The sequence below is a fragment of the Leucopleurus acutus genome (genome assembly GCF_964270905.1).
Source record: "Leucopleurus acutus genome assembly, chromosome: 1".
Taxonomy (NCBI): domain Eukaryota; kingdom Metazoa; phylum Chordata; class Mammalia; order Artiodactyla; family Delphinidae; genus Leucopleurus; species Leucopleurus acutus.
The window spans coordinates 15,124,576-15,151,876 of record NC_139142.1 but is presented as its reverse complement, the minus strand read 5'-3'; the positions used below and the strand labels follow the sequence as shown (position 1 = coordinate 15,151,876).

General features: G+C 43.3%; 1 protein-coding gene across 1 annotated transcript in view; it reads right to left on the bottom strand.

The window, feature by feature from the left end:
• The window catches only part of KCNK10 (potassium two pore domain channel subfamily K member 10), a 141,511-nt gene that overhangs the window by 65,202 nt on the left and 49,008 nt on the right, over positions 1 to 27,301 (bottom strand). The window contains exon 2 of the mRNA XM_082853740.1: positions 8,580 to 8,914. Within this exon, the coding sequence (XP_082709866.1) occupies positions 8,580 to 8,914 (335 nt within the window). The remainder of the gene's footprint in view (positions 1 to 8,579; positions 8,915 to 27,301) is intronic.

Sequence of the window (27,301 nt, the reverse complement as noted above, 5' to 3'; positions counted from 1 at the left end):
TGTCATCTGCAGACTCTCTCTCGGAGTCTCAAGGATAAGATTCCAGAGATGAATGGGTCTTCTGTGTCCTCTGTGGACTGAACTGCTGAAGCCCAGTTCAGGTTAATCAGCCTGCCCCAGGGCACCACACTAGAAGATGGACGTGCCTCACTGAGGGATAAATAGCAAACAGGCCCGGAGGATGCAGGCCCTCTCACTCACTCACACTCTGGAGTCACTGGTCATCCCATTGTCTGGGTGACCCACTCCTTGGGGCTGCCTGAGCCTTCTGGGTCCCTGAGGTTCTCCACTATGTGTTTCAAACCACACAGAAGAACAGTCAGGGTGAACAGAGATCATGGAGCCAGCCCTGGTGTCTGCTTAATAGATCTGAGGCCAAGCGTCCCCATCAAAGCTGGGATGATTATCTAGGTGGCAGGGTAAGTCCTCTAAATGACACAGAAAACTGCTATGTTACTTCCCTGGGCTCAAGCCACATCAACACAGCAAATGGTGTTAGCAGCCCAACTCAGCACTCAGGGGAGTCATTTCTGCGAAGGGGACTTTACACTTTAACACTCGAAGCAAATCAAATTTAGGATTTGAAGCCCCAAAGTGCATTTCAGGAGTTTTCTTCTCTTTTCCCTTAGCAGAACCCCAGGATGCGCATAATTTAGAGGGTTTCTACTCCCCACAGCATATCCTGCTGAAATAACAACAGAAGTCATGCTGGGGCCCTTAATGAGACAGGGCCAGAGCTCCGTGACCCCAACTAGGTAGGGTCTATGAGCCCCGTGCCAGCCTGAAGAAGCTACAGAAGACAGACATTTGCCCTTCTTCTTCCCAATAAAGAGTTCTCGGGGTCTATGTCTCTCAGGGAGGATTTGAGGCAGGAGATAGATGGGCCCCAGGCTGAGCAGCTGGAGTTTGTCCCCTGTGGACAGATACTCCAAGATAAAGATAATATTTATCAGGAGAACAATAGGAGAGGCTGAGCCCTGCCCAGAAAAAAGATAGAGACCACATATTTCTCATTGTCGAGGTCGAGGAGACCTTCCCTACTGCACATGTGCAGAAAGGCTCCTTGGAGGCCAAAACGGGAGTGATGTCAACCTACCCATAGGCCTCTTCGCTAGAATCCATCTTGGCTAAGAGATGCGTGCACACACTTGGGAGGACCCTGAGATATACCAAATACGGACTCAGAACCAGGCAAAGCAAGATGACTGGCCAAAGGAAACCTGGAAGAAATGCCCCATATAGGTGATTCAAACTACCATGAGGGCATGACTCTCTCTGAGTCCGCCCATGTGTCTATCCACACATACTCTTTTTCCTCCTAATAAACACTTTACTTGTTTCACTAAAAAATAATAATAATAATTTAGGGGTTCTCTATATTTCTTTTTCCTGCCTTCCCTAACAAATAAATAGTAGCGATCACAATAGCTCAAAGTAGCTGAGCTTTTTTGTTTAATCTTCAGACCTCCCTAACAAGTGACACTATTATCATAATCGTCATTTTACAGAAGGGAAGCTGAGGCCTGGGGTGACTCCCTTTCTCACCCAGGTCACACAGCCCACGGGCAGAAAAAAGATTTAACGCAGGAAGATTAACTCCAGAGTGTGGGTGCCACTCGCCGGGCTCCCCCGACCCACATGGCCTCTGCTTGAACAGGAAGGAAGGCGGAGCACAGGGCAGGCACTCCAGACATCTTTGCTGAACAGGACACGAGTCGTCTTCAAGTTTGCTTTGTCAGACTCTCTTAAATGTGGCCCCTTCACTGTGTCTCAGCATGGCCCACCGATGAGGTCCCAATATGCTTCCGAACTGGTCTTACTTCCTCCAATTTCTCCTTCCTCCAACCCTACATCCTCAGCGCTCAAAGAGTTACCTTTCCAAAGAAAGTTTCCGTCGTGTCCCTACCTTCTTAAATCTTTCAGTGACTCCCTCACTTCCCGCAGCACAAAGCCCAAACCGCTCGGCAAGGCTCTCTGGGCACCTCAAATCCAGCCCCTGCCCCCGTCCCAAGCTCATCTCCCACCACCTGCCCACACCTCTCAGCTCAAGGCACACGGATCACCTGCACCTCCCTCAACGGGCGCCACATGCCGATACCCTTCACGGTGGGTCCTGAATGATGAAATCCTTCCGTATTGCACGTTTCTGTTCCCATGTGTGGTGTTTAAGAGAACAGGACAGTGGTCAGACTGCCCAGGAGTGAATCTGAGATCCTCCACTCACTAATCAGGTATCCTTGAGTGTGTAACTTCACCTCCTGCTGCCTGAGTTTCCTCCTCTGCGAGTGGCACAAAAGACTATCCTCACAGAATCGTTGTAGGGACTAAAGGAGACAAATGGCCACGAAATCTTCCCTGACCTCTGTTTGCCTCACTGGGGTGCCACTCCAGTGATCATCGAAAAGACAAGAGATCACAGACGCTGGGGAAAACGTGGAGAAAAGGGAGCCCTCATGCACTATTGATGGGGTTGGAAACTGGTGCAGCCACTACAGAAAACAGTATGACGTTTCCTCAAAAAATTAAAAGCAGAACTACCAAATGATCCAGCATTCCACTTCTGGGAACACAACCAAAGGAAACAAAAACAGTAACTCGAAAAGGTATCTGCACCCCCATGTTCACAGCAGCATTTACAGTAGACGAGACATGGAAACAACCTGAGTGGCCACAGATTAATGGATAAAGAAGTTGTGAGTTTTACATATATATGATGTAATATTATTCAGCCATTAAAAAATGAAGGAATCCTGCCATTTGCAAAAACATGGATGGACCCTGAGGATATGCTCAGTGAAATAAGTCAGATGGAGAAAGACAAATGCTGTATGATTTCACTTACATGTTCACAACAATTTCACTTACATGAAATGTTTTTTAAAAAATTCATAGGAAAAAAGATCAGAGATGGGGGGTGGGGAAAGGCCAGTTAGAGGAAGGTGGTGGAAAGGTACAAACTTATAAGTAAGTCCTTATAAGTAAGTCCTTACTTATAAGTAAGGACTTACTTACTTACTTACTTACTTATAAGTAAGTCCTCGGGAGGTAATGTACAACTTTACGAGTATAGTTAACACTGCTGTATACTACATGTGAAAGTTGTTAAGAGAATAAATCTAAGAGTTCTCACCACAAGGAAAAACAAATTTTTCCCTTTATTGGATCTACATGAGGTGATGGATGCTAAACTCAACTTTGCAGTAATCATTTCACAATAAATGTTCAAACCATTACGCTGTATACCTTAAACCTATACAGTGATATATGTCAATTATATCTCAATAAAACTGGGGAAAAAATAGCTCCATTCCGATGAATTCTAGTTATTGGTTTATATGCCTCTTCCTCTAGGGTTTCTCAATCTACTGCCATGTGAAACTGGATAATTCTTTGTTATGAGTGGATATGCGGGGCATTGTTGAATGTTGAGCAGCGTCCCTGGACTCTACCCACTAGACATCTGTAGCATCTGTCACCAACTGTGACAACTGAAAACGTCTCCAGACATTGTCAGATGCCCCCTGGAAGCAACCCCCGCTCCCCACTAAGAATCACTGCTTGAAATTCTGAGCTCCTTGAATAATACTATAAACAGCAGCAGCAATATCTATCTTTTTTTTTTAAGTGCGCACCACGTGCCAAGAGCAGTTCAAAGCCCTTCTCATGAATTATAGAACTTAATCCTCTCAATATCCTAAGGGTGAGGGATTTTAGGCACATTTTATTGATAATGAAATGGAATCACAGAGAAGTTCACAACTTGCTCAAGGTGTATTTTATCTTCATCTTTTCTATCCCCAACACTTAGCATGTTACCTGATGTAACAGAAGCTCCGTAGCAACTTAAAGAATGCATAGATGAATTAATGAATGAAACAGTCTCCTCCATAGCAGCATCTGGGTCAGGGCTGGTGACCCATCTGTCACATCCGGAGTCCTGTGATACCTCATAAAAGTGGTTTAAGTCTTTGGAAAATCCCTCCCCAGCTATGGCCCTTTTAAGCTATCCAGGCATTTCACAGGGGTTAATCTGTTCCAGGTATTCTGTTTTCATTATTAATAACATGAATTACACCTTCCAGATTAGCTTTATGAGGGGTTCACTCAATCCAGCCAAGAGTCCTGACACTACCAGATAAATACCATTGACCAGCCACATACAACAATAAAAATATCGGTGAGATACAATAATATTATTTTTCCATCTTAGGACACACCACACTGAAAACCCTCCCAAACACTGTGTTTCTTATGAGCACTACATACAGTGCTGCTGAGAGGTGTAGAGTGGAGAGGATGCCCCCGGTCCAAAAGTGTGGACACTTTCATCCTATGAAGGAATCAGTGAAGGGTAAACCATAATAAAATTTTTTAACATCTTTATTGGAGTATAATTGCTTTACAATGGTGTGTTAGTTGCTGCTGTATACAAAGTGAATCAGCTATACATATACATATATCCCCATATCCCCTCCCTCCTGCGTCTCCCTCCCACCCTCCCTATCCCACCCCTCTAGGTGGTCACAAAGCACCGAGCTGATCTCCCTGTGCTATGCGGCTGCTTCCCACTAGCTATCTATTTTACATTTGGTAGTGTGTATATGTCAATGCCATTCTCTCACTTTGTCCCAGCTTACCCTTCCCCCTCCCCGTGTCCTCAAGTCCATTCTCTACATCTGTGTCTTTATTCCTGTCCTGCCCCTAGGTTCTTCAGAACCTTTTTTTTTTAGATTCCATATATATGTGTTAGCATATGGTATTTGTTTTTCTCTTTCTGACTTACTTCACTCTGTATGACAGACTCTAGGTCCATCCACCTCATTACAAATAACTCAATTTCATTTCTTTTTATGGCTGAGTAATATTCCATTGTATATATGTGCCACATCTTCTTTATCCATTCATCTGTCTATGGACACTTAGGTCGCTTCCATGTCCTGGCTATTGTAAATAGAGCTGCAATGAACATTGTGGTACATGACTCTTTTTGAATTATGGTTTTCTCAGGGTATATGCCCAGTAGTGTGATTGCTGGGTCATATGGTAATTCTCTTTTTAGTTTTTTAAGGAACCTCCATACCGTTCTCCATAGTGGCTGTAAGAATTTACATTCCCACCAACAGTGCAAGGGGGTTCCCTTTTCTCCACACCCTCTCCAGCATTTATTGTTTGCAGATTTTGTGATGATGGCCATTCTGACCGGGGTGAGGTGATACCTCATTGTAGTTTTGATTTGCATTTCTCTAATGATTAGTGATGTTGAGCATCCTTTCATGTGTTTGTTGCAATCTGTATATCTTCTTTGGAGAAATGTCTATTTAGGTCTTCTGCCCATTTTTGGATTGGTTTGTTTGTTTTTTTGATATTGAGCTGCATGAGCTGCTTGTATATTTTGGAGATTAATCCTTTATCAGTTGCTTCATTTGCAAATATTTTCTCTCATTTGAGGGTTGTCTTTTCATCTTATTTATAAACCATAATAATTTGATTCTTGACTGACACAGGTTCAGCATTTTTAATTGCTTAGCCTACAAAAAACTGTAAGTAAACACCAGTATAAATCCTTATATCAGAGTAGATGGAGATCTTAAAGTATCCCACGTCCAGGATTGATAGTCAATGGGTATAAAGGGAAAAAAGAGGAAATGCTTTCTGTTAAAGAGCAAAGAACTCCAATGCCTTTTGACTCTGCTAAAATTCTGGAAAGTGTTGAACATAAAGCAAATGTTTAAGAGAGAGTTAAGCTTATGCTAAAGTAAACACTACTTCAAGGGCTGTAGACTCATTGGGCGAGGCAGGGTAGAGCCAGGCAGACCTCACTTTGAATCCCAGCTCTGTCATGTTGGTGGTTGGAAAGTTACTCAACCTCTTTTAGCATCAGTTCTTTACCTGTAAAATGGGTATAATTATACCAACTTAGAAGGTTGTTGGAGAGATTAAATGAGATGATGGGTAGAAGAGGCCTAGCTCATAACGGGTGCCTACTAAAGGGTATATGTTTTAATTGTTATAAAAATGATCTCAAGGGCATGCGCGCGCACACACACACACACCCTCATTTCACAGAGAAATCTTCGAGGTCAAAGGATGGGTCTTAACAGCAACACCAGAAGTAGAACCTCTACCCTCCTCCATTCTGTCCTTCATTCTGGCCACTGAATTCTTTCATAAAGGAGAAGGCCAAAGAATGAACAATAGAGAAATACGGAATTAATAAATAAATGCATGAATAAGCTCAGATGTCTCATGGCATCACCAGTGTTATAGTTTGATAGCTCATCCCAGAAGCATTTCTCTATTGGGTAGTAATTAGATGTAAAGCCATGCAGAGGCTACACATGGATGCAAAGATAATAAGATATGATCCCTTTCCTCAAGATCTCATTGTCTAAGGAAAGAAAATTCAGGCACAAGTCCAGTTCAATTCAGACCATCTTTTAGGTTATTACATGTATTGCAACTAAATAAAAAGGATCTCACCACATATCACCACAGCATGTATAATAAGTTCCTTACTGAAAATTACTCCCGAATTATTTCCTCCATTCTCTACGCCTTTATGAGCCTTAAACCTGGCACAAATTAGTGACAGATTGGTAGTATTTTACCATGAAAGGAGAAAAAAAAAAAAAGACAAGGCCATCTAAGAAAGAGTGATATGAAACACTGCCCCTTGACCTTTAGAATTGTAAGGTTTTATTTTATTTATTTATTTTTTGGCGCTACGCGGGCCTCTCACTCTTGTGGCCTCTCCCGTTGCGGAGCACAGGCTCCGGACGCGCAGGCTCAGCGGCCATGGCTCACGGGCCCAGCCGCTCCACGGCATGTGGGATCTTCCCGGACCGGGGCACGAACCCGTGTCCCCTGCATTGGCAGGCGGACTCTCAACCACTGCGCCACAAGGGAAGCCCTGATTTTATTTTTTAATAAAAACTGTAGGATATAGGTATGAAACCATATGTATTCCAGGAAAAAAATGTATATTTCTATTAATCTAAGAGTCAAGTCAGATTATAGAAACTAATTTAAAAGACTACAACTACTATGAAGGGACCAGATCATAGGCAGCCTCAGAATTCCCCTCCCCTATCAGTGTGGCTGGAAATAGATAAATAAATAAGCCAGCCCAGACTTGTGAATCCTACAGAATCCTAATTTGTAGTAGCCATTAGAATTTTTTTTTAGCCATTAGAATTTAATGCTGGTGGGACTTCCCTGGTGGTGCAGTGGTTAAGAATCCGCCTGCCAATGCAGGGAACACAGGTTCAATCCCTGGTCCGGGAAGATCCCACATGCCACAGGGCAACTAAGCCCGGGTGCCACAACTACTGGAGCACACATGCCACAAATACTGAAGCCCGTGTGCCTAGAGCCCGTGCTCCGCCACGAGATAAGCCACCGCAATGAGAAGCCTGCACACCACAACAAAGAGTAGCCCCCCCTCGCTGCAACTAGAGAAAGCCCGTGCATAGCAATAGAGACCCAATGCAGCCAAAAATATAATTAATTAATTTTTAAAAGAAAAGAATTTAATGCTGGTAATCCCAGAGCCAGAAGGAATTGTGAAAGCTGTCTTTTCCATCCCTCTGTCTTCCAAACTTTAGAACCCACAGAAAGATGGGACTCTCCCTTGCCTCCATAAACGTCACCGCCCCCCACCACTACTCCTCGAGGCTCAGGAGGGCATGTAGATTGGAGGCCGCCATCCTGCCTCACCTCCAAGGTGAAGCCCATCTGCTGGGCTCTAAACCACTTCCCTTCCCTCTTCCCAGGACTCGGTCCTCTCCACCTTTCGCTCACTTCTCAAGCCTCCTGTTTCGCTTCCTCCTGTCATGCCACCTTAGATGACTCCCTGTCTCCCACACCCCTTCCCAGCCTCACATCACCCCTGCCAAGGTCGCCCCACCCCTTCCTCTGCCTTGTTTCTGTAGGCGGAGGCCCAAAGTTCTCTGCCTCCATTTTTTATGCACATTTTTTCCTTCATATCCAAGGCATGGAAGGGCTTTAGTACGGTGCCTGACACACAGTAAGTGTTCAAAAATAGCAACCTTGATTATCCCTGTTACTGTTATCCTTATTGTTTCATCCTCACAAATCCACCAAAGCCTCTTTCAAGTCACTAACACCCTACCCATCCCACAGCTGGTGCCCTTTTCTCTGCTCCATTCTCATCCACCTTCGACAGGTTCATACATCCCTGCTCCTTTAAAATTCTCTCTTTCTTTGGTTTCTGGGCCACCCTCTTACCCCAGCATCTCACACAGATTTAAAAGTTAATCAGCATATATAAGTGGCCTTGAATCTGAAAATCCAAAGCCCTTTGCCGGCTGCTGCCTCTGGCCACCACATGCAAAAGCAGGTGATACAAAACACAGCCTGCTCCTACGTTGTACATGTGACCCCTCTTCCCCCACATTGTCACGGGTCTCCACTCAAGTGTCACCTCCCAGAGAGGACCTCCCTGACCATCAGTAGCATCTCAACCAACGGCAAAGCTCAGTGAGCCAGAAAGACAAAACCAATGTCACACTCTCCCCCCGACCCAAGGTGATTCTGCTGTTGACTCACTCCTCGCTCACCTGAATCAACGTCTCCAGCTCCTGTGGGCTCACACAGACATGATCCCGCAGGAATTCTGCCTTCTCCATGGCAATAGTGTTCTTTTGGCTGCTCTCAAAGGGCTGTTCCAATGCCCGGAAGACGAGACCGCCCGTGACGAGGTAGACCACCACGACCACGAAGATGGCAACCACTGTTTTACACTTCATGACGGTCTGCAGGGCCCCCTGGGAAGCACCTTCCATTCTGGCTACCACCGTGGCTCGGGAGGAGATGGAGAGGCGTGGGGCCGCGTAATGCCCGTTAGTGGTGCCCTTGGGCTGGCACACCGGGGGCGCTGCTGCAGGAACGGCCACTGAGAAACGGGGTGGGTGAGAGGGGAGAAGAGAATTCGTTTATAAACACAAAGCCCAAAACTTGTCGGAAACAAAGCACAGGTGTCTTTCTCAAGGCAGCTTTCAAACGTGAGGATTAAAAATTGGTTCACCGAGCCTGCAGTGAGGGAATTCAATCAGTTGCTAGGTGTCTGTTGAATTCTAAAACAGTGAGCACCAGGTGTTCTAGTTTTCACACAAAAAAATAATATTAATTGAGTCTGAAATGTTTATATTTCTCTACAAGGGTCCAAATTTGAAAGCCATGTCTCTGTTATTTCTCATTCATTTTCTCCCTTAGTTTCCTTGTTAAGTGATGTGTAAGACACACAACAAACCATGATATTTTAAAAAGAGACATATTGTGCAATTTGGAGAAGAAAAGGTAGGAGAAGGATACCCAGCAGAATTGCCCAAGTGCTGAGGGCTAGGTAATACCAAGAGTAGAGAAGAGATGAGCATCTAGCAAGTTTAAAAGTTCTTTTATCCAGGTCTATGGTCACAAAACAAAAGAAGGGTGAGCTTGCTATCATGAAGCGTCAAAAACCAAACACAGTGACACTCAGATCAAGATAGACAGGCAGGAGGACATGGAATTCACCTCCCCCCACGAACACATCAAAAATACATCTACAGGTTGAGACCTGTGTCCTTGGGAGGGGACTCAGAGGGGAAGGGAGACTCAGTGGAGACACTCCCTGGGAAGTGAGTGGTTCAAGCCACATATTGGGTGCCCCAACCCTGGGGTCCTACATAAGGAAGACGACCCCCTGGAGAGCTGGTGGGACTAACAGGAGGGTTGTGGGAAGCCTGGACTCCACTCAGGAGGAGCGTGCTTGTGCTGGCTTGCTCCTGAAGCAGGGACGAGAGGGCAAATTGAAATCAAGCACGCGGCTGGCTGGTTTCCCATGACTTCCCCAGTGTATACACCAGCCTGATCCAAGTGAACATTCCAGCCTTGCTTGCCTCCCATCACAGCTCCACACTGGAATAAGCTGCCATGAGCAAGGAGAGGCCTTAGTCGTGAGACACTGAGGTAGCTCAAACCTGAAGCAACATCTGAGAAGGGCAGAGGCAGCCGTTGCTTCACTTATACAAGTGGCACATCAGAGGCAGTCCATATCTCTGATGGTGGCTGGACCGCCACGGACTGTACCCCAGCCCTCACTGAGTGCCGGTGCTAGCTCCTCTTGTTCCAGTACTGTTCTACTGTGGAGTGAGGGTGCCAGTGCTGGGAGGGGGAGAGCACATACATGAAGGGAACTGAGCCGGTTTGGAAGCCCAACTCTCACGGCTTCTGCTCTAGCAACTTGGAACCTGACCCTGCTCCCCCACAGGGTGATGATGGACACTTAGCACAGAAGCTTCAGCTCACACCTGCTCCAGCCCTAGTCTCTCCATCTCCATCTCCACCTCCTACCAAGATAATAGCTGTCAGCACAACCTGAGGAAAGATATGGCTTGTGTTCACATCAAATCCAGCTCTCCCACCAAAGCCACTGGCAGACTCAGACTGTAAAGGAATGCTCCAACATAAGGAGCAATGGGTAACTTTTACCTAATTTCATAGAGACAGAGAAAGATAAGGAAAATGAGAAGACAGAGGAATTTTCTCAATTGAAAAAGCAAGAGAAAACCCCTGAAAAAATAATTAATGAAATCAAAATAAACAAGTTACCAAATGAAGAATTCAAAGCATTAGTAATAAGAATACTAACTGAATTAGGTAAAAGAATAGATGAGAATTTTAACAAGGAACTAAAAAATGTAAAATAAAGAACCAGTCAGAACCAAAGAATACAATAACTGAAATGAAAAACACACTAGAAGGAATTAACAGCAGATGAGGTGACACAGAAGAACATAGAAGGGATCTGGAAGATAGAATAACAGAAATCACCCAATCAGAACAGCAAAAAGAAAAATAAATTTAAAAATTAGAACAGTTTAAGAGATCTCTAGGATAACATCAAGTGTACCAACATTCACATCATAGGGGGCCCAGAAGGAGAGAGAAGGGGGTTGAAGATATATTTTATGAAATTATGACTGAAATCTTCCCAAATCTGAAGAAGGAAACAGATATCCAACTCCAGGAAGAACAGAGAGTCTCAAACAAGATGAACCCAAACAGACCCACACCAAAAGGTAGAGAGAATTCTAAAGGCAGCAAGAGAAAAACAAAGAGTCATATACAAGGTATCCCCCAGATGACTATCAGCTGATTTTTCTGCAGAAACTTTGCAAAAGCAGAAGGGGTATCATGATATATTTAAAGTGCTGAAAGGGAAAAACCTGCAACCTAGAACACTCTATCCAGCAAGATTATCAATTAGAATTGAAGGAGAGATAAAGAACTTCCCAGATAAGCAAAAACTAAAAGAGTTCATCAATACTAAACCAGCCCTAAAAGAAATGTTAAAGGGTCTTCTCTAAGTGGAAAAGAAAAGGCTACAAGAAGAAGTATCTATAGGAAAGGAAAAATCCCACTAGTAAAGGAAAATATACAGTAAAGGCTGAGGATAAACTGCTTAAATAAGCTAGTACCAAGATTAAAAGACAAAAAAGTTGTAAAATCAAGTATAACTACAATAATCAGTAAAAGGATAAACATGAAGATGAAAAATATTACATCAAAAATAAAATATGTGGGAGAAGTAAAAAATGTAGATCTTTTAGAATGTGTTTGAACTTGAAGAACTACCTGTTTAAAACAAATAGATGGGCTTCCCTGGTGGGGCAGTGGTTGAGAGCCCGCCTGCCGATGCAGGGGACACGGGTTCGTGCCCCGGTCCGGGAAGATCCCACATGCTGCGGAGCGGCTCGGCCTGTGAGCCATGGCCGCTGAGCCTGCGTGTCTGGAGCCTGTGCTCCGCAACGGGAGAGGCCACAACAGTGAGAGACCCGCATACCGCAGAAAAACAAACAAACAAACAAAAACAAATAGATACAGGTCAACACATATGAACCCCATGGTAACCACAAGTGAAAACCTACAACAGATATACAAAAACAAGAGAGAAAGGAACAAGCATACCACTAAAGAAAATCATCAAATAAGTGAAGGAACTAAAAGAAGAAGAAAAGAACAAGGAAGAACTATAAATACAACCAGAAAACAAATAACAAAATGACAATAAGCACACACCTATCAATAATTACTTTAAATGTCAATGGACTAACTGTTCCAATCAAGACATAGGGTGGCTGATTGGATAAGAAAACAAGACTTACCTATATGCTGCTTACAAAGAGACTCACTTCAGAACTAAATACACACACAGACCGAAAGTGAGGGCATGGAAAAAGATATTTCATGCTAATGGCAACAACAAGAAAGCAGAGGTAGCAATACTCACATCAGACAAAATAGACTTTAAAAGTCTGTAACAAAAGACAGAGAAGGGCATTATATATTGATAAAGGGATCAATACAAGAAGAGGATATTACATTCATTAACATATATGCACCCAATACAAGAGTACCTAAATATATAAAGCAAATATTAACAGACATAAAGAGAGAAATTGACAACAATACAATAACATAGGGGACTTTAACACCTCACTTACATCTATATACAGATCATCTAGATAGGAAATCAACAAGGCAACTGTGGTCTTAAATGACACAATACCAGTTGGGCTTAATATATATATATACAGGACATTCCATCCAAAAACAGCAGAATACATGTTCTTTTAAAGTGCACACAGAATGTTCTCCAGGATAGGTCACATGCCAGGCCAAAAAACAAGTCTCAACAAATTTAAGAGGATAGAAATTATATCAAGCATTTTTTCCAACCACAGAAGTATGAAACTAGAAATCAGCTACAGAAAGAAAAATGGGGAAAGCACAAATCCACAGAGACTAAACAACATGCTACTAAAAAACTAATGAGTCAACAAAGAAATCAAAAAGGAAATAAGAAAAAAACCCTGAACAAATGAAAATGAAAACACAACTTTCCAAATTCTATGGGATGCAGCAAAAGTTCTAAGAGGGAAGTTTATAGCAATACAGGCCTCAAGAAACAAGAAAAATCTCAAATAAACAACATAACCTTCCATCTAAAGAAATTAGAGGGCTTCCCTGGTGGCGCAGTGGTTGAGAGTCTGCCTGCCAATGCCGGGGACGCGGGTTTGTGCCCTGGTCCGGGAAGATTCCACATGCCGCGGAGCGGCTGGGCCCGTGGGCCATGGCCGCTGAGCCTGCATGTCCGGAGCCTGTGCCCCGCAACGGGAGAGGCCACAGCAGTGAGAGGCCTGTGTACCGCAAAAAAAAAAAAAAAAGAAAGAAATTAGAAAAAGCAGAACAAACAAAGCCCAAAGTCAGCAGAAGGAAGGAAATAATAAAGATCAGAGAGGAAATAAATAAAATAGATACCAAAAAGTAATAGAAAAATCAATGAAACCAGGAGTTGGTTTTTTGAAAAAGTAAACTAAATTGATAAACCTTTAGCTAGGCTCATTAAGAAGAAAAGAGAGGGCTTCCCTGGTGGCGCAGTGGTTGAGAGTCCACCTGCCGATGCAGGGGATGCGGGTTCGTGTCCCAGTCTGGGAGGATCCCGCGTGCTGCAGAGCGGCTGGGGCCATGAGCCACGGCTGCTGAGCCTGCGCATCCGGAGCCTGTGCTCCGCAACGGGAGAGACCACGACAGTGAGAGGCCCACGTACCGCAAAAAAAAAAAAAAAAAAAAAAGAAGAAGAAAAGAGAGATGACCCAAATAAACAAAGTAAGAAATGAAAGAGGAGAAATAACAACTGATACCACAGCGATACAATAAATCATAAAAGAATACTATAAACAGTCATATGCCAACAAATTGGACAACCTAGAGGAAATGGACACATTTCTAGAAATGTACAGCCTGCCAAGACTGAGTCAGGAACAAAAGACAACATGAACAGATGTAAGATTGAAATTGTAATAAAAAAAATCTCTCAGCAAACCAAAGTCCAGGATGGGATGGCTTCACAGAGGAATTCTACCAAACATATAAATAAGAGCTAACACCTTTTCTTCTCAAAATATTCCCCTCTATAATTGTAGAGGATGGAACACTCCCAAATTCATTTTATGAGATCACCATTACCCTGATACCAGATAAAGATACAAAAAAAAAGAAGATTACAGGCCAATATCTCTGATGAATATAGACACAAAAATCCTCAACAAAATATTAGCAAATCAAATCCAACAATACATAAAAAGGATCATACAACATGATCAAGTTGGTTTTATTCCAGGGTCACAGGATGGTTCAACATTTGAAAAGCAATCAATGTGATACACCACATTAACAAAAGGAAAGATAAAAATTACATGATAATCTCAACAGAAGCAGAAAAAGCATTTGACAAAATTCAACATCCATCCATGATAAAAACTCTTATTAAAGTGTGTAGAGAGGGAACATATCTCAACATAATAAAGGCCATTTATGACAAACTCACAACCAACATAATACTCAACAGTGAAAAGCTGAAAGCTTTCCCACTAAATTCAGGAAGAAGACAAAGATGCCCACTCTCTCCACTTATATTTAACATAGTATTGGAAGTCCTAGTCACAGAATTCAGACAAGAAAAAGAAACAAAGTGTATTCAGATTGGAAGGGAAGAGGTAAAACTATCACTATTTGCAGATGACATGATACTCTATATAGAGGAACCTAAAGTCTCCACACAAAAACTATTAAAACTGATAAATGAATTCAGCAAGGTTGCAAGATACAAGATTAATAAACAGAAATATGTTGTGTTTCTATACACTAATAATGAAATATCAGAAAAAGAAAGGTTTTTTTAAATCCCATTTAAAAATCACATAAAAATACCTAAGGATAAACTTAACCGAGGAGGTGAAAGACCTATACTATGAAAACTATAAAACGCTGATGAAGGAAATTGAAGATGATTCAAAGAAATGGAAAGATATCCCATGCTCTTGGATTGGAAGAATTAATATTGTTAAAATGTCCATACTACCCAAAGCAATCTACAGATTTAATGCAATCCCTATCAAAATACCAGGGACATTTTTCACAGAACTAGAATAATCCTAAATTTTATATGGAACCACAAAAGACCCCAAATTGCCAAAGCAATCTTGAAAAAAAGAACAAAGCTAGCAGTATCATGCTCCCTGACTTTAGACTATACTACAAAGCTACAATAATCAAAACAACATGGTACTGGCACAATAACAGACACATGGATCATTGGAACAGAATAGAGAGCCCAGAAGTAAACCCATACACTTATGGTCAATTAATCTATGACAAGGGAGACAAGAATATACACTGGAGAAAAGACAGTCTCTTCAATAAATGGTGCTGGGAAAACTGGACATCTTCATGTAAAAGAATGAGATTAGAACATTTCCTCACACTGTATACAAAAATAAACTCAAAATGGATTAAAGACCTAAATGTAAGACCTGAAACCGTAAAACTCTTAGAAGAGAACATAGGCAGAACCCTCTTTGACTTAAACTATAGCAATATTTTTTTGGATCTGCCTCCTAAGGTAAAATAAATAAAAGCAAAAATAAACAAATGGGACCTAATTAAACATAAAAGGTTTTGCACAGCAAAGGAAACCATTGACAAAACAAAAAGACAACCTACTGAATGGGAGAAAAGATTTGCAAATGATATGATCGATAAGGGGTTAATATCCAAAATAGATAAACAGCTCACACAACTCAATATCAAAAAACCAAAAAATTCAATTAAAGATGGGCAGAAGACCTGAACAGACATTTTTCCAATGAAGATATACAGATGGCCAACAGGCACATTAAAAAATCCTCAACATCACTAATTATCAGAGAAATACACATCAAAACCACAATGAGATATCATCTCACACCTGTCAAAATGGGAAAATGGCAAAATCAACAAAAAGTCTACAAATAACAAATGTTGGCAAGGATGTGGAGAAAAGGGAACATTAATACACTGTTGGGATTGTAAATTGGTATAGCCACGATGAAAAACAGTATAGAAGTACCTCAAAAAACCAAAAATAGAATTACCATATGATCCAGCAATTCCATTGTTGGGTATATATCTGAAGAAAATGAAAACACTATTTCGAAAAGATACATGCACCCCAATGTTCATAGCAGCATTATTTACAACAGCCAGGATATGGAAGTGTCCATCAACAGATGAATGGATAAAGAAGATGTGGTGTATACACACAATGGAATATTACTCAGCCATAAAAAAGAATGAAATTTTGCCATTTGCAACAACACAGATGGATTTGGAGGATATTTTGCTTAGTGAAATAAGTCAGACAGAGAAGGACAAATACTCTATATCACTTATATGTGAAATGTAAAAAATAAAACAAACTAGTAAATACAACAAAAGAGAAACAGACTCACAGATATAAAAAACAAACTAGTGGGCACTTCCCTGGTGGCGCAGTGGTTAGGAATCCGCTTGCCAGTGCAGTGGACACGGGTTCCAGCCTTGGTCCGGGAAGATCCCACGTGCCACGGAGCAACTAAGCCCATGCACCACAACTACTGAGCCTGCGCACTGGAGCCCGCGAACCACAACTACCAAGCCCACGTGCTGCAACTACTGAAGCCCGTGCACCTAGAGCCCATGCTCCGCAACAAGAGATGCCACTACGATGAGCCCGCACACCGCAATGAAGAGTAGCCCCAGCTCACCACAACTAGAGAAAGCCCGCACGCAGCAACAAAGATCCAACACAACCAAAAATAAATAAATTTTAAAGAAAACAAACTAGTGGTAACCAGTGGGGCAAGGGAAGAGAGAAGGAACAAGATAGGGGTACAGGATTAGAGGCACAAACTACTATGTGTAAAATAAATAAGCTACAAGGATATATTGTATAGCACAGGTGATATAGCTAGTATTTTATAATAACTATACATGGAGTATAACCTTTAAAAATTGCAAATCACTATGTTGTACACCTAAAACTTATACAATACTGTAAATCAACTAAACATCAAGAAAAAAATTTTCATTGGCTTAACATAATAAATAAATAAATAAATAAGCAACAGGGATATATTGAACAGCCCAGGGAAATACAGCCATTTTTTGTAATAACTTTAAATGTAGTATAACCTATAAAAATATTGAATCACTGTTTTACACCTGAAGCTAATATAATATTGTAAATGCACTATACTTCAATTGAAAAAAATCAATCAGTGTAAAGAAAGTTTGGGTTTCTGACAACTACTAAGGGTAAGCAAAAAGAAAGGTGGTGATAATGAGGGAAGGAATCAAAGACTGATGTTATATTCCAGTTAACTTGGTTTCCTGAAAAAAATAGAATAATAAAATAGACCCTAAATGTATTTCTCAATAGAAAATGCAATGAGTTACATGTAATCACTCCTGATCTATTAATGATAGAATTTTTCTTCTATTTTCCTCGAATAATAAGTTATTGGAAAAGGAACTTCCCCTGGTTTGAACACATCGAATTCTCAAAGGTCCCTGCTCTCTGTAAGGGCAATTTCATACCTTGGATATAAATATGTTAATTTGGGGACTCTTCGGGAACGGCAGGAAGTTCAGCGCAGTGTCACACACAGAATGGTATCACACATTTCAGAAATCGGCCTGGTGCGCAATGAATGGCCATTTTCCTTCGCTTTTGTTCTCCTTTTATAATACTAATGCTTATTATGGCCTCTGTCAAGGTGCAGCTTGGCTGTTGTGTAAATAATGTATATTAGGAGGTGACAAACCTAATTATCTAAGTGAGGCAAACAGTCCCACTCAGTGAGAGTTAAACTGCTCTATCTCTGCCTTGGGGAACTCAGGGTAAATAAAAGTGTAGGAATGTCACTCGTCCTCACTCAAACACCAATGACCCTGACAACACCTGGAAGAATCTAGTTTGTAAAGTCTGCCTTTCCTCGTAGAACCTCAAAATCAGATTTTCTCTTTGGGAACCAAAGTTGAATATCAGCTTTTTATTGTACATTATTCTATCAAATAAGTCAGTAAATGTTACATTTCCTTCTGACCTACATGAACACAGAACTCTCTGGAATCTCTGACTCAAGAATTAGAATTAGCACCCTGGGCATTATGTTCTTGCTAATATTCCCTAAAGGCATTACATTCAGGTTCCAACTTGCCCTTGTTGATACAGAGAAGTCTAGCCTTGCCCAGGCCTGCTTTCTTTCAACTTTGTCCTCATTTCCCATTCTTTCGCCCTCCTCGCTGTATCTTAATCCCTTGCGCGTCTCACCATCACCATGGCCACCATCACATCCTGCCTGGTCTAATCCAACAGCCTCATAAGTGACCTCCTTGCTTCCACTTTCACCCACCTTCTGACCCATAAGTCTGGGGGTTAAATACCACTTCTAGAAGCACCTCCTCCCCTTCCCCCTGCACCCTCTGTGGTCGGCAGAATAACAGCCCCCAAAGATGCCCATATCCTCATCCCTGGGACTATGAATATGTTACCTTACATGGCAAAAGGAACTTTGCAGATCTGATTAAGTTAAGGACCTTGAGTTGGGGAGATGATCCTGGATTATCTGGGTGGACTCAGTGTCATCACAAATGTCCTTGTAAGAGGAATACAGGAGGGTCAGAGAAAGAAACAGATTTAAGGACAGAAGTAGAGGTCCAAGTGATGTGGCCATAAGACAAGGAATGTAGTCAGTCCCTAGAAGCTGGAAAAGACAAGGAACAGATTCTCCCCTAGAGCCTCCAGAAGGATCCAGCCCTGCCTAGACCTTAATTCCAGCCCAGGAAGACAGATTTTTAACTTCTGGCTTCCAGAACCATAAGATAATAAATTTGTGTTGTTTTAAGCCACTAAGTTTGTGGCAACTTGTTACAACAGACACAGGAAACTAATACACCCCCCCCCACTAAATTAGGTCTCCCTTGGCCCCCACTCTCTGCACTATGATGTTGAAAGAACCTGTTTGCTCATCATTCGACTTAGAGCTCCAGGAGGGCAGGCACCGTGTCGACCCCCCTCATCTCTTGTACCCCAGTAACCTGCCCAGTGCCTGACACATAGTGGGAAGCCAATCATTGATGGCTGATGAAAAGAACCTTCTAATGAAAAAGGAAAGGCAGGAAGAAATGTTGGCACCTCCAAACCGCGCCTACAGTGGTGGATGGCGGGGTCATATGGAAAACAGCTTGACATTCCAGCAACACTGGACAGGTCCTCTAACACAGCAGTGCTCTGTTCACACCTCCACTCCTTCACGTGTGTTCCCTCTGCCAGGAGTCCCCTCCCCACCCCCATCTGCCTGGGGAACTCCCGCCCTCCTGAGTCTCAGCTCCAAGCTGCCTCCTCTGTGAAGCCATCCTGGCCTCTCCAGGCAGACTCGACGTGACCGTCTCCCCACAAGACTCTGAACTCCTTGGAGTCAGAAGGCTTGACTTTTCATCATTGGATCCCCATTTCTTGGCACAGTGCCTGGCCAAGAGCAAATATTTGTTTTCTGTTGTTGGTGATGATGATGATGACTCCTTCGGACTATAAACAGAAGCCCCATCAGAATCACCACCACCCTCAAGAACAAGCATTTATGTAGCACCAAATGGGGCTGTGCTGTGGTGGGGATATGGCACGGTCCCTCCCAGCTTCACAGGGTTGACAGTCTACTTAGTGAACATGCTCCACAGCGTCAGGTAAAAAACATTAGGATGAAGCCTCTCTGGGTGACAAATGATGGCCCTGAGCATGGAGATCAGTTTCCTTCACTGACTTTATTTGCATCATGGATGATTCCAGGGCTTCTAGCACCCCTGAGGCTGGGCAGAATTGGGCTTGAGAAAGGTCTTTGCGGGCCAGTTCCTGGCGCCAGTTTGCTAAGAGACTGAGCTTAGGAGCAGAGTTTGAACAGAATCCACCAATCCCTGAGTTCCAAAACACCAGAAACAAAAACCAGAGAGTTCCGATCCCAAACCCACCAGTATCTGGATGACCTTGAAACCGCCACTTAGTTTCTGTTTCCTTATATGACAAACGTGAATAACAATGACCACTTTTTTCTTTTCTTTTTTTTTTTTTTACCCCCTCATGGTTCTTGGGAAATGCAAGCCGCCCTGACTTACTGATTGGAGTATATTTGTACGTATCACAAGTATTGGCAGGGACCTCAGAATGTTACAAAACCTTTTGGCGTTTGATGAAAAATGGAGTAAGTTGCTTTAGCAAAGATGACTGCACATTTCAATGGCTAGAAAAGGATTTGGTTTGTGTCTTTTCCTTAACTTGGATAAGTTTACAAAGGATGCTTTTTTTAAAAAAATTTTTAAACATCTTTATTGGAGAATAATTGCTTTATAACGGTGTGTTAGTTTCTCCTTTATAACAAAGTGAATCAGCTATACATATACATATATCCCCATATCTCCTCCCTCTTACATCTCCCTCCCACCCTCCCTATCCCACCCCTCTAGGTGGTCACAAAGCACCGAGCTGATCTCCCTGTGCTGTGCGGCTGCTTCCCACTAGCTATCTCTTTTATATTTGGTAGTGTATGTATGTCCATGCCACTTTCTCACTTCGTCCCAGCTTACCCTTCCCCCTCCCTGCATCCTGAAGTCCATTCTCTATGTCTGCGTCTTTATTCCTGTCCTGGCCCTAGGTTCTTCAGAACCTTTTTTTTTTTTGTAGATTCCATATATATGTGTTAGCATACAGTACTTGTTTTTCTCTTTCTGACTTACTTCACTCTGTATGACAGTCTCTGGTCCATCCACCTCACTACAAATAACTCAATTTCATTTCTTACTTATGGCTGAGTAATATTCCATTGTATATATGTGCCACATCTTCTTTATCCATTCATCTGTCGATGGACACTTAGGTCGCTTGCATGTCCTGGCTATTGTAAATAGAGCTGCAGTGAACATTCTGGTACATGTCTCTTTTTGAATTATGGTTTTCTCAGGGTATATGCCCAGTAGTGGGATTACTGGGCCATACGGTAGTTCTATTTTTAGTTTTTTAAGGAACTTCCATACCGTTCTCCATAGTGGCTGTATCAATTTACATTCCCACCAACAGTGCAAGAGGGTTCCCATTTCTCCACACCCTCTCCAGCATTTATTGTTTGTAGATTTTTTGATGATGGCCATTGTGACCGGTGTGAGGTGATACCTCATTACAGTTTTGATTTGCATTTCTTTAATGATTAGTGATGTTGAGCATCCTTTCATGTGTTTGCTGGCCATCTGTATATCTTCTTTGGAGAAATGTTTATTTAGGTCTTCTGCCCATTTTTGGATTGGGTTGTTTGTTTTTTTGATATTGAGCTGCATGAGCTGCTTACAAATTTTGGAGATTAATCCTTTGTCAGTTCCTTCATTTGCAAATATTTTCTCCCATTCTGAGGGCTGTCTTTTCGTCTTGTTTCTGGTTTCCTTTGCTGTGCAAAAGCTTTTAAGTTTCATTAGGTCCCGTTTGTTTATTTTTTTATTTTATTTCCATTTCTCTAGGAGGTGGGTCAAAAAGGATCTTGCTGTGATTTATGTCATAGAGTGTTCTGCCTATGTTTTCCTCTAAGAGTTTTACAGTGTCTGGCCTTACATTTAGGTCTTTAATCCATTTTGAGTTCATTTTTGTGTATGGTGTTAGGAAGTGTTCTAATTTCATTCTTTTACATGTAGCTGTCCAGTTTCCCCAGCATCACTTATTGAAGAGGCTGTCTTTTCTCCATTGTATATTCTTGCCTCCTTTATCAAAGGTAAGGTGACCATATGTGCGTGGGTTTATCTCTGGGCTTTCCATTCTGTTCCACTGATCTATATTTCTATTTTACAAAGGATGTTTTATTTAATCTATTTCTTCTGCTCAGAAACCACAGTTGCTCTCACTCTAATACTAAGTTGCCTTGTGACCTGGGATCTGCCACTGGAGCTCTCTGTGCCTGGAGCCACCAAAGAAGCAGAATCGGCCAGATGATAGTGACAGTGGTGGTGCAGATAATAAGAGTTCCTGCCACTTATTGCACACTCACTTTGTGCCTGTGACTCTGAAAAACACTTGTTTACATTGTCGCATTTGGTCCTCACCATGAGGTATTATCTCCCCTGTGTGAGTCCAGGTCCTCCCAGAAGCAGATGCCAAGAGGGGATTAAATGTGCAGGGCAGAAATGGAGACACAGATGTAGAGAACAAACGTATGGACACCAAGGGGGGAAAGAGGCAGCGGGGTGGTGGTGGTGTGATGAATTGGGAGATTGGGATTGACATGTATACACTAATATGTATAAAATGGATAACTAGTAACCTGCTGTATAAAAAAATAAAATAAAATTCAAAAATTCAAAAAAATAAAAATAAATGTGTATGGATTTTATTAAGGGAAATGCAGTCAGGTGGTGAGGACAGCCAGCAGACACACTGTGAGCCTGACTCCACTGATGGAGAGCGGGAAGGAAGGGAGGGTGTGGGAGTCCTAGACCACCTGCAGCCCAAGAAGGCTCAGCACAGCCATCAAGGAGGTCTTGAGCCAGAGTCAGCCATCTGAGGAGTCCTGTGTCTCCCAGGAGAGGCCTGCTTTAGGGTCCCTGCTGCCCTCGGCCATGGGCTGGAAGCAGCCCACAGGAAGTGTGACCACAGAGGATGCCAGAGCAGCAGCCGGGCTCTTGCTCGGTTATACTGCCTCCAGTTGGAGGCCTGCGTGGCGCATGCCTGCTCACGGCCGCCACACATGTCCACTTCACAGACAAAGAAACTGAGACCCAGAGAGCTTAAAGGACTAAGCCCAGGTCAGGTGGCCAGAAAGTGGTGGAGCCAGGATTAAAATTAGAATAACCTGACCTCAAAGTCAGTTCTCTGGACCGTAGGAACAGACAACTAGGGAAAAAAGAAACTCCAGGTGGAAAGAGCCCTTTCATCTAAAATGTGTCAATAATGGATGAGGCATATAAAGTAATGGCCTATTCACAACGCCAACAGAAAAGGGTTTGGCAGCAAAAGTGCTGCCAAGACTTGATGAGAAGGAAAATGCTGGAAGACAATAATTTTCATTTTACAATGTTTCCTCCCAAACAGTAGCCCATTCCATTTTTTCTGTAGATGTGGGTGGCTATGGGGGCACATGTGGAAATCTTTTTCTTCTTGTTTGAATTTGTTCAATTTTATACTATTCAGGCTTTCCCAAGCCCCGTACACTTTACTGCATCATCCATTCATACATTCAATCAATAAACACATGAGTTCACCAGGCACCATGCTTGGCCCTGGGGATGTATATATGAATAAGACACATCCCTGCCTTCAGAGGTAGTGGGAGAATTGACAAAGATCTGATGCAAGATCTAGTTTATCTTCACAAAGCCTTCTGTGGCGGGCCGTGGTCATTATCTATCCCCCTTGGACAGGTGAGGAACTGAGGCCAGGGGAGGTGACACTGACTAGCCTATCACAAGCTAGTAAGCAGTGGCATCCTTGGATCCAGCTTCAGACCCCTAACCCCGAGTACCCGCACTCTTCCACAGCACCTGGAACAAATGGCATTCAGGATGCTGGGTATCAAACGGGATTCGGGGTATCCTGAGAACGTGAAATGCAGCCACCTCGGAGGTACCACTGTCACATAGAGACATGACTCTGCCTGTCAACCCACGCAAAGTACAGCTGTGACTGCAACACGCTGGTGAGAGGCAGTGAACACTCGCCTCCCCTCACCAACCACCACCAACCCCCCCGGGTCTGGAATTGTTCCAGGGCCAGGTGGTAGGCAGGTCATAGGCAGCTCAGAGCTTCCATAGAGCCCCAGGTTAAAGCTGAGCCTGGAATCCCCAAAAGCCTTCCCTGGCTGGACCAGAGAGTGGGTGTTGGGAAGAGGGAAGGAGAGACGAGGAAGAGACCATTCCAGCCCCATCACCCTGCGGTTGTCACAGCAGCTGGTTTCAGCCATGATCTGCCTCTAAGAACAGCCAAGAGAATGTGTGTGCTCCGTCTGATTCCACATACCTTGCAGCCAGACCTTGTTTCTCCTGTTTCCACGTGACGGGTTCACCTTAGACATGATCAAGCTGGTCCTGGTAAGAACGCAATGACCATCACTTTATAGCTTTTATTTTAAAATCCAATTATTAGAGAAATGCAAACCAAAACTACAATGAGGTATCACCTCACACCAGTCAGAATGGCCATCATCAAATAATCTAAAAACAATAAATGCTGGAGAGGGTGTGGAGAAAAGGGAACCCTCTTGCACTGTTGGTGGGAATGTAAACTGGTACAGCCACTGTGGAGAAAAGTATGGAGGTTACTTAAAAAACTAAAATTAGAGTTACCATATGATCCAGCAATCCCACTCCTGGGCATATATCCAGAGGAAACCATAATTTGAAAAGATACAAGCACTCCAGTGTTCACAGCAGCACTGTTTACGATAGCCAGGACATGGAAGCACCCTAAATGTCCATCAACAGAGGAATGGATAAAGAAGATGTGGTACATATATACAATGGAATATTACTCGGCCATAAAAAAGAATGAAATAATGCCATTTGCAGCAACATGGATGGACCTAGAGATTGTCATACTGAGTGAAGTCAGACACAGGAAGACAAATATCATATGATATAGCTTACATGTGGAATCTAAAAAAAGGGTACAGATGAACTAATCTACAAAACAGAAAGAGAGGTACAGATGTAGAAAACAAACTTACGGTTACCAGGGGGTAAAGAGGGGGATAAATTGGGAGATTGGGATTGACATATACACACTTCTATATATAAAATAGATTACTAATAAGTACCTACTGTATAGCACAGGGAACTATACTCAATACTCTGTAATGACCTGTATGGGGAAAGAAGCTAAAAAAGGAGTTGATATATGTATATGTATACCTGATTCCCTTTGATGTACAGCAGAAACTAACACAACATTGTAAATCAACTATACTCCAATAAAGATTTTAAAGAAAAAAAAAAAGATGCAATGACATTCAGTCTAGACATACGAAATAACCAAGCCATGTCCCCAAAATGCCACCACAGACGAGGCTCTCCCTTTAGGTTTTATCATTGCCCTCTCCTTCTAGCCCTCCTTAAAAACTTCAGGCTTTGTTTCCAGATGGAAGAGACCAAGGTATCGTGAAATTTCTGGGACAGAGAGCCACGACAATGGGAAGCAAGACTGAAAGGGGAGGAAGGAGGAGGTAAGAATGTGCTGCCACCTTGACTCAGCTCTGTCCTCACCTGCTCTCACCTGAATTGCTGGGACAACCTCCAGTCCTGCCCCTCTTAAATGCACCCTCCACATCCTCCAGGGGGCCTCTCCAAGGTGTGGATCTGATCACACCCACCTCATCCTCAAGCTCCACTCCAGGCACCACAGAGCTTCAGAAGAACATGCAGGCTCCATGGCTTGCAGCAAGACTCCCTTCCAGGACCTCATGCCTGGCTGTCTCCCCACAAGCAACGTTTGCCCCAGGCAAGCAACACCCAGGCCCCTGCATGCGGAGCCCAGAGGAACAGGTCTTGCTTCCCAATTCCTTTCTCCTTCTCACTCTTTATCTGGCCAACTGCTCCTCATACTTCAAAACTCTCTTCATGTGAGAGGACTCCAAGAAGTCCTCCCTGACTGCCCACCCCTCAGTACAACCAGATGCCCTTCCCCTTGAGATTTTCTCTACATCTCAATGTGGAGCTTAGCACAGTGCCTACAGCTGGAAGGCTCCTAGGTACAATTTGCTCATTCCTGAATTCATTCATCCATCCATCCACAAATCTGCCTTATGCCAGCATTTATGATATCAAGTTTGCACACGTGCCCAAAGGAAAGTCTGACTGCTGAGTTCACTGAATCTGGTGCTAGTGGTGGTTGTTGTTTTCTCACAGACAGACATCCTGAGTCAAGGTGTCAAAATTCTCAGAAAGCAAATAGTCCAAGGAGAGCTTGTAACCCACTTCACTGGGCTCCAAACGCTCAGTTCTGAGCTTTCTTGTTCTCTTCACAAAGGGCTAGAAGGTTCTCTTTTACTCATGGGTGCAAAATATTGGGGGGGGGGGTAAAAAAATCCGTTGGATGGAATGAATCACCCTTGGTGAATCACCTCTCTGGTAGCAAGCAGGCAGAATTTCCCTCCAGCCGACCTTCCTGGGGTTCCTCTGACTAGGACCAAACAGCATCAATTTGGGTTTGAGGACCCAAAGGCTGAAGCCCTGGCCCATTAGTGCACCCCCAGCCTGAGAAGAAAACAAAGGTTGCTGGATTCATCTGGGGCTCAAATGATCACCGACTTCTTTCTTCTTTCAGGACTAGTAAGTAGATGGTTTCTCCTATCTTCCCCAACGCTCTTGTTGTATTTATAAGCCAATGGCATGGCACAAAGTCAGGGGTCTTCACCAGCAGACAGGGCCTGGAGAATGAGGCTCTTGGCATGGAGGCCTCAACTCAAGCAGTAGCACAAGGGATGGAGAGGAGGGGGTCAGAGACAAGGGGTGTTAAGGAAGTAAAATCCACAGGTCCTAGTGATTGACAGAAAGCGAGAAGTGTGGAGAGGGCAGGATCCAGGATGACACCCAAGCACCTGGTTGGAAGAGCGTGGTGTTCTCCAGGACAGACAAGGCAAGAGGCCTGGGTTTACAGCTTCTGTGGCACATCCAGGTGGCCATATCCAGTAGACATTAGACTTAAGGGACTGGAACTCAGGGACAAAATCTAGCTGGAAGCCTAGATTTGAGAGTGATGAGAATATAGGTGATATTGAAGCCACAGGACTGGACGAAATGGTCCAGAAGGAGATGCAGAATGAGAAGAGAGTAAAAGATGGTGCTCAAGGGAGGAACATGTAAGAGACAACAGAGAAAGAACTAGAAAGAATGAGAGAGCAAAGGGGGAGCACCAGGGTGTGGCTTCCTAGACATCAAAGGTGGTCAATCCTTTTTTTTTCCTTTTTGTTTTTAATTAATTAATTATATTTTTGGCTGTGTTGTGTCTTCGTTGCTGCATGCAGGCTTTCTCTAGTTGCGGCGAGCAGGGGCTGCTCTTCGTTGCGGTGCGCGGGCTTCTCGTTGCGGTGGCTTTTCTTTGTTGCGGAGCATGGGCTCTAGGCCTGCGGGCTTCAGTAGTTGTGGCACGTGGGCTCAGTAGTTTTGGCTCGCAGGCTCTAGAGCGCAGGCTCAGTAGTTGTGGCACACGGGCTTAGTTGCTCCGCAGCATGTGGACTCTTCCCAGACCAGGGCTCGAACCCTTGTCCTCTGCACTGGCAGGCGGATTCTTAACCACTGCGCCACCATGGAAGTCCCAAAGGTAGTCAGTCTTATTCCACTCCACCCCCAGCATCATTCCCAAGGCCTGGTCTGCTAGAGGTCTCAGGGTGTGTTTGATGAACTGATTACTGTCTCG